Source organism: Engraulis encrasicolus, chromosome 6, assembly GCF_034702125.1.
Source record: "Engraulis encrasicolus isolate BLACKSEA-1 chromosome 6, IST_EnEncr_1.0, whole genome shotgun sequence".
Taxonomy (NCBI): domain Eukaryota; kingdom Metazoa; phylum Chordata; class Actinopteri; order Clupeiformes; family Engraulidae; genus Engraulis; species Engraulis encrasicolus.
This window is the reverse complement of record NC_085862.1, coordinates 52,939,152-52,947,679: the sequence shown is the minus strand read 5'-3', so window position 1 is coordinate 52,947,679 and position 8,528 is coordinate 52,939,152. Positions and strand designations below refer to the sequence as shown.

The following is an 8,528-nucleotide window of genomic DNA, read 5'->3' as shown; positions in this document are numbered from 1 at the left end:
CGCGGACAAAAGGAACATTGCAACAAAACAAACAAAAATGGGAAATCCACAGGTTAACAACAGCTAACAATTCCAATATGGTTAGTAAGAGTATTCAATTTCATGGCTAATAGATGCATTTGCTGTCCTGTACATCTCTAGCAATATTAGTGGAGAAAACAAAGTATTGACAGAAAATCTAGCAATATTACTGGACAAAAAAAATTGCCTAGGCCTATGCTAGTCCAAAAGGGGATCCCCACTGGAAAAGTTTGGAAGTTTGGGAACCCCTGGGATAGATCCTCATCTGAGGCAGGACAGAGTGGATCACCCTAGTAGAGGACACTTCAAAGGTAGAAAGTCAGGTAGAAAGGTCAGACGGCCATGCCACACTTGGTAGATAGATAGATAGATAGATAGATAGATAGATAGATAGATAGATAGATAGATAGATAGATAGATAGATAGATAGATAGATAGATAGATAGATAGATAGATAGATAGATAGATAGATACAGTGCCCTCCATTATTATTGGCACCCCTGGTTGAGATGTGTTTTTTAGCTTCCAATTATTATTATTTTTTTCTAAATAATATGGGACCTTAATGGAAAAAAAGAGAAAAATCCAACCTTCAATGCAAGTGCATTTATTCAGTGGGGAAAAAATCCCACATAAAGAAATAATTATTTGACATCAAATAATGTGTATCACAATTATTAGCACCCCTGTTGTTAATATTTTGTACAACCCCCTTTTGCCAACAAAACAGCACATAATCTTCTCCTATAATGTTTCACAAGATGGGAAAAGACAGAAAGAGGGATCTTCAGCCATTCCTCTTTGCAGAATCTCTCTAAATCATCCAGAGACCTGGGTCCTCTCCTCTGTACTCTCCTCTTCAGCTCACCCCACAGGTTCTCAATGGGGTTGAGGTCTGGGGACTGAGATGGCCATGGGAGGAGCTTGATTTTGTGTCTGGTGAACCATTTCTGTGTAGATTTGGCCATATGTTTAGGGTCATTGTCCTGCTGAAAGACCCAGTGACGACCCATCTTCAGCTTTCGGGCAGAGGGCAACAGATTTTGATTTAAAATGTCCTGGTATTTCAAAGCATTCATGATGCCATGCACCCTAACAAGGTTCCCAGTGCCTTTGGAAGCGAAACAGCCCCACAGCATCACTGACCCACCCCCATACTTCACAGTGGGTATGAGGTGCTTTTCAGCATGCGCATCTTTCGTGGCACGCCAGACCCACTTAGAGTGTTTGTTGCCAAAAAGCTCAATCTTGGTCTCATCTGACCAAAGCACACGGTCCCAGTTGAAGCCCCAATACCGCTTGGCGAACTCCAGACGTTTGCGTTTATGATTGTGGGTGAGGAAAGGTTTTCTCCGTGCATGCCTCCCAAACAGCTTGTTGGCGTGTAGACAGCGCCTGATGGTTGATTTGGACACTTTGTGACCCCAGGATGCTACCATTTGTTGTAATTCTGTAACAGTGAGCTTTGGAGATCTTTTGATTTCTCTTACCATCCTCCTCACTGTGCGTGGTGGCAAAATAAACTTGGGTCCTCGTCCAGGCTTGTTTACCACTGTTCCAGTTGTTTTGAACTTCGTAATTATTCCTCTCACAGTGGATATGGGCAGCTGCAGTTGAGTGGCAATCTTCTTGTAGCCTCTGCCTGACCTGTGAAGGTCGACGCACATCTGCCTTACTTGTATGCTGTGTTCCTTTGTCTTTCCCATGTTTAAGAGTGGATAAGAGAAATGGCCTCGGTGTCACGTCATATTTATACCCCAGGGAAACAGGAAGTGATGAATTACTAATTAAATGTTCCTACATACTCTGGTAAACTTTGTAAACTACTGTAGAAATGACAGAAATGCTTCAATTATATTTATTTCCTGGGAATTGTTAAGGGTGCCAATAATTGTGGAACAGGTGATTTAATGAAAAATAATTATTTTTTAGTCAGGGATTTTTTTTATTTTCCTACAATTCATTTGAGTTGAAGGCTACATTTTCCTAAATTTTTCAGTGTGACAGTATTCTTCTGCAATAAACACTGAATTTATTTTAAGGCTTTTAACACATCTCAACCAGGGGTGCCAATAATTATGGAGGGCACTGTAGATAGATAGATAGATAGATAGATAGATAGATAGATAGATAGATAGATAGATAGATAGATAGATAGATAGCAGCACCATCAGCAAAGGGCAGTAAACACAGTGAGGGTGAAATAGGAGAAGTCAGGATCCACTGTACCTCATCACATAAGGCTACATCTGAGTCAGACACTTTCTAAATTATTTACTCATATTACTGTACAATTCTTTTAAAAAAAATGAGCCACTGCAAGTTGCAATCTACAGCAATAGGCTATGAAACTGACACTTCAGAATTAACCGCAAAAAAACCTTTGCTAAAATATGGATGCCATCAAACGAAACATATTAAAAGAACAATCCCAGGCTCAGACCTAACAGATGTGTTTAATCAAAGCAGCCAAAGACATTGGGGATGTGCACATTTGGCATTTTATTAGGATCCCCATTAGCTGATGTAACACATCAGCTACTCTTCCTGGGGTCCACACATGTAAGAAACAAGACATAAGATACAGTAAAAGCAGGAAAAGAATAAAAGTATTTCTGGGGGTCCACACGTTAGAAAAAGACAAAAACTCAACATAGAGCCAACAGCATGTCTGTATTTTGCAGATAGCTCCCAAACGTCAGACCTACAGTACTGTCACCAAATGTGTCACCTTGCTAGACATATTTCGATAAAGTCAGTCATGGACCCTTGGTCATGGCTCAAACAGCTAAGACACCATACTGTTACGTCAGGGACCTGTGTTCGATTCCCGAGATCATTTCCCGATCCTCCGCCATCTCTCTCTCCCACTCGCTTCTTGCCACCAACTCACACTGCCCTGACCAGTAGCCCCATAATGCACCTTGTTCCACCAGTGGAACACTGTAATAGTCATTAAAAAGTTAACTACAAGAGTGCTACACCACTATGACATAAGTAACACAGGGGCTTTAGTAATGCACTACAACTTGGCCATTGCCATTCTGGTAACAGCAAATTTATAACGCTTGTCTAAACGGGTTAAAGGCATAAAAGCCCCTAAAAAATATACTATTTCAAAAAGGCAGTCATGGGCAAGCAGCGGTGGAGTCGGCCCTGTACCCCGAGGGTTACTCGTTTGAATCACAACACCACTGCCTGACTACCATCCCCCCTGCACTCCTCCCCTGGGGTGCAGCACTGCTGGGTTGACCCCTTGCATCAGGTGAGACTTAAGGCATTTTTGTGATGTGAACAGTGTCCTGCGTTGTGCTGTGTTACAATGTCAACAAATGGGACTTTCCCTGGACTTCCTTTGAATCTGTACAATAAAGAATGAGAGTGAAGTCAGAGAGGTTTTATGGTTATGTACAGAGAGCAAACTCGCGACTTTTTCCGGGTGGTACTGCTCTCTAGGGGCGCCAATGGAGGAGCGCAGAGCCAAGTCAGAGGACGTATCTCAAATACCGCACTCGTGCACTTCAGGCACTGTTTTTCAGTGTCTAGGTCGCTCACGTTGAAAATTTCAGTTGAGCCAGTGCACTGAAAGTGCCAGGATGATCCCCTAACAATGGCAGAAAAATGCAGTGCTTGAATGATGGCCACTGCATGCACTAAACGGCGGCCATGTTGACAATGACACGGAGGAAATGTGGCATTCAGTTCAGTAGAAGAGTTTGGTCAACAGTCTCCTAATTCTGTAAGTAATGTTGATGGGACATTAGAGGATGACATTTTTCAGGAATTCCAGTGGGTCCCGTGGGACTCAAAATTTTAAAGATGAATGGGAGTGGGCAGGAGCAGGAATAAAGATGAATGGGAGCGGGCAGGAGCGGGAATAAAAATGAATGGGAGCGGGAATGCCACTTACTTGTTTTTTGACGAAACGGGAGTGGGTTGATTTTGAGTGGGAGTGGGCAGGATTGTGAGACATTCCTTTCAGGAGTGGACGGGATGGGATTTGTTTCTTTTACTCCAGTCCGGGATGGGACGGGATGGGATTTTTTTTTCTGGGACCGGGATGGGACGGGAGTGAAAATCCACTCCCGTGTCATGCTCTATGGGACACCAACCTTTTAATGCCAACCAAACTATTGTATGTGTGATTGTTGTCCTTTGGGGTGAAGGACATGGAAATACAAGCACCAGACGCTGTGCATTGTAAACAGTAGCCAACTCATATTTTGGCGAGCTAATGTCATGCTCAGCCGTCACTTCCAGCGAGGGCACAGTGCATAGTGCTCAAATTTTTCCACGACACTACTCACTGAAGACCTCAGTGTACTGTGTGCACTATGCACTGTGTGCACTGTGCACTGACTGTCAGTGCACTGACAAAAGTGTGTCATTTGAGACATAGCCATAGTGAATGGGGTCATATGGAGCTCTACAATAGATGTGACCGTGGCTTAGGATAGAGAAAGTTGCCAGCTTTCAATTTAATTATAATAAAGAAAGGATAAATGATCCTTCCAAGCAGCACTTAATTTGAATTTTTAAACTCGCTTAATCTTTATAAAATATTATTGTCAATATTACTTCACTAGTGACCTTACGCACTATGGGTTGGATTGGTCGACCGGCTGCGTTGCTGTTATCACGACTGCCGTAAAGCAATTTCGTTACCAGTATGCTAGCGGAAGCTGACTCGCAAATGCCAAACCTGTAAGAAATCAGAAGGATATATCTCCCAGGTTATTGTAGATTTAAGTCTACATCAGTTTCTCAGAACCCACGTGTACAGTAATATTTTCAAGTTTCAGACGATAGCGAGCACAATTGTGAGTTATTAACGCCAGCCTTATGGGCTGCACTCGCTTGACAGCGCCCCTAGGTGAACTGCAGGCATGAGTCGAATAGCAAGTGGGGAGGCTGTTTGTACACCAGCCGTGGTGAAATCCTTTGTAGTGTATGTTTGGTTTGTATTGACATTACCTTACACTTAGCTGATGCTTTTATCCAAAGCAACTTACAGATATTACAAGGTATTGGTTACAGTCCCAGGAGCAATGTGGGGTAGGGTGCCTTGCTCAAGGGCACTTCAGCCAAGGAGGGAGAAGGGAGTGGTAAGGGTGGGGAATGAACCTGCAACTCTACAGTCCAACCCCTTACCATTACACCATGATTGCCCAATTGTAGTGTATGTTTGATTTGTATAGACTCACACCCAAAGGGATCATTTTGCCTGGGAGTTGAGAATGACTAGGACTACTGTTTTTATTTTTGCACCCTACTGAACAACTCCCAGGCAGGCTGAAGTGGCAAACTTGTTTGGGGTGAAATCATTGCAAGCAGCAGTTGAGGTCATCTCTCTCTGTCTCTCTCTCCCTCTCTCTGTCTCTTTCTACTTCCCTTTCTATTAATCAATTTCATCTCTCTCTCTCTAACCACCATCTCCCTCTCTCCGTATCTCTCTTCCTTTCTCTCCCTCCTCCAATCTCTCTCTACCCACAATCTCTCTCTCTCTCTCCCCTCCACTAATGTCTCTCCACATCTCTCTCTCGGGAATCTGGGAATCTCATTTCACAACCCACCCTATTACAGCATTACAACATGTTTCCCTCTGTCTCTTTATCCCCCTTTCTCTCTGTGCATCTTTCCATTTCACTCTTCTTTCCAGCTTCCCTCCATCTCCCTGTCTCTACATCTTCCTGTACCCTTTCACTGTCTTCCTCTCTTTCCCCATTCTGTGCATCTCTCCATTTTACTCCGTATTGTGACGTACCATTTGTCTATTCGACCCTGCCTATTAGCCTCTATGCGTTTCACTTTCTCTCTGTGTCATCCTGTTTCTCTTCCTCCTTCCCCTTTTCTCTTTCTCAGTTCATCTTTCCTTTTCTCTCCCTGACTTCCTCTCTCTCTCTGCCTATCTGTCACTTTCCATCCCTCCTTTTCCATCCCTCCTTTTCCTTCCCTGTCATGTCCTCTCCATCTCATCTCATCTCATCTCTCTCTCTCTCTCTCTCTCTCTCTCTCTCTCTCTCTCTCTCTCTCTCTCTCTCTCTCTCTCTCTCTCTCTAGCCATCTCTCTCAGTCCATTGGTCCCTTTCTCTCTCTCTCTCTCTCTCTCTCTCTCTCTCTCTCTCTCTCTCTCTCTCGCTCTCTCTCTCTCTCTCTCTCTCTCTAGTGGGCGTCCCCTGACTCATCACTGGAGTACTATAGAGGTTGACTGTAGTGGGCATACACACTAGGAGTGTGCCCCTGTGTGTGTGTGTGTGTGTGTGTGTGTGTGTGTGTGTGTGTGTGTGTGTGTGTGTGTGTGTGTGTGTGTGTGTGTGTGTGTGTGTGTGTGTGTGTGTGTTCCCACAGGAAGAGCTTTCACTACTTTCACTTCCCTGCAGTCTTCCTCTTTGGACAGGTGTGTGTATGTCAGCGTGTGTGTGTGTGTGTGTGTGTGTGTGTGTGTGTGTGTGTGTGTGTGTGTGTGTGTGTGTGTGTGTGTGTGTGTGTGTGTGTGAGTTAGTGAGAGAGAGAGAGAGAGAGAGAGAGAGAGAGAGAGAGAGAGAGAGAGAGAGAGAGAGAGAGAGAGAGAGAGAGAAATACTGTAGAGAAGAGTAAGCACAAAAGACATGATGGGGTGACAGAGAGACAGACAGACACATAGAAACATGGCTAGCTAGCTGTCAAGAGAAATGAATGTGCTCACTCTGAGATGGCTTCAACAGCATAAAGGCAGACTTTCGTATTTCAACTTGTGCAGGTCAGCACAGGACACTGCGGCCACACCTTGGATTTCAGAGGAGACCAATGACACGTCCAGCATGGACACTAAGAGAGAGTGATCACTTTCACTTTAAGCCCGGGAGCCAGCATCACTCTCTGGAGAAACTTTTCATCCCTCTCCGTCTCCACAGCTGTTTTATGCTTACTCACTCTGGCTGGAAAGCCTGCACAGCACAACATAATCCAGCAGCACTACCCAATAGCAACACTGCTGTTGCGCAATATGGAAGAACATGAGATTTTGAATGTGTGGAATATTGGCAACAGCTGGGGAGCGCCTCACTCCACTCCCAACCCTCCCTTCCCTCTGTCACCAGACACTCACCACAATACGCGCACACCCACACACGCACATTAAAAAAAAAAAAAAATCTGATTTCACATGCACAAAATCGCAACCAAACCCAAATCCACTGGTTGATCAAGGAAAGAAATAGCAAACAGGTGATGGCAACAGGCCAAGTCCCGTATCTGTAGATTCCCAACTGCCTCCTCCTCCACAACTCATCCCCTCATGCTTGCGCAAGTGCACACATGCACAGATGCGTGTCCTTTGGCGTTGCCAGTGAAGGCATGCAAGGGATCGCTAGGTGAGGGGGCGTGACTCCTGCGCACACCCCCAGCAGACCCGACATCGTCATACAGTTTAATAGTGGGATGTAATAATAGGGCAACATTAGACATCACCCAGCGCACCAGGTGATAGCTGTCAAATTGAGCCAAATGGGCACAGTCCACTGGATAGCATACGTTTTACGCACATACACACAGGCTATGTAGCGGCACTGTTGATCACACAGATCAAACACGAAGTAACAGTAGACAAGAGGTTACATAGCTGTCGCATACAGCGCGCTATGTTTAGTTTTCGCCAGTCAAGCGCCTCACAACATCGATGTTTCAAGAAGCATCCCATTTGCTTATTCCTTTCAGCTGTTGCGTATTGCATTCAAGCCCTCAATCACGTAAAGCACATTAAACCTACAAAACTATGATACCAGTTGTGCAAAATAATAATAAGACCTGTTGTACATTTGGATATAAAAATTGGCAAAGGCTCACCTTGAGGATTCCTCGGAGAAACCCCCATCAAGCAGGCGGACTTTACAGAACAGAACACCGTTTACGAATGGAACGGATGACAGTTCGTCTAGCTCAAAGTCTACCTTAAACTTAAATTTCTTTTTCTTCATCATGATGTCGGATTTATGAGTCAGTCCGTTATCAATGCAAATCCTCCTGTGTAGAATTCAGTGGTATGGTGGCCGAAATATTCTCAAAAACCCGTCGCTGCTGCTACATTTTGAGGACGGATGCTGTGGTGGCGGTGGCTGGCTGACTGGCTGGCTAGTTCACTAGCCTCTTAGCTTGCGCCTGCTGACATCTCACCCAAGTTCTCCCCCGTTGCTCTCAACCTTTCACAATGGTAGGACATCTTTGGTTACTGACAAGTCAGTTTGGTCGAGTCGTCATCGCTTTAAAAAATGTAAACCTTTTTATTCCTGGTCGAGGAGATACCCCATACCCGCCTCCGTCTTCCAGTTTCGCTCACAGCGACGCACAGAGTGTTCTGTGTATGTGTACACAATGCACTGCACTGATGTACATTCTAAAACTAGTGGTTAGAAGGAGAAATGCAAGACTTGAACCATCATCTGAATTTCAGTCTCTTGCACAGAATTTTCTAGTATGACCTTACACTTTTACGTTTTGTACGTTTTGTACGTTTGGATTATCTGCGTGTC

General features: G+C 44.5%; 1 protein-coding gene across 2 annotated transcripts in view; it reads right to left on the bottom strand.

The window, feature by feature from the left end:
• Positions 1-8,358, bottom strand: part of fam102bb (family with sequence similarity 102 member Bb) — a 35,239-nt gene extending 26,881 nt beyond the window's left edge. For both annotated transcript variants that reach the window (XM_063201949.1, XM_063201950.1), the window contains exon 1: positions 7,846-8,358. In XM_063201949.1, coding sequence (XP_063058019.1) covers positions 7,846-7,979 — 134 coding nt within the window. In that variant the 5' untranslated portion in view covers positions 7,980-8,358. The remainder of the gene's footprint in view (positions 1-7,845) is intronic.
• Positions 8,359-8,528: the final 170 nt, after the last annotated feature.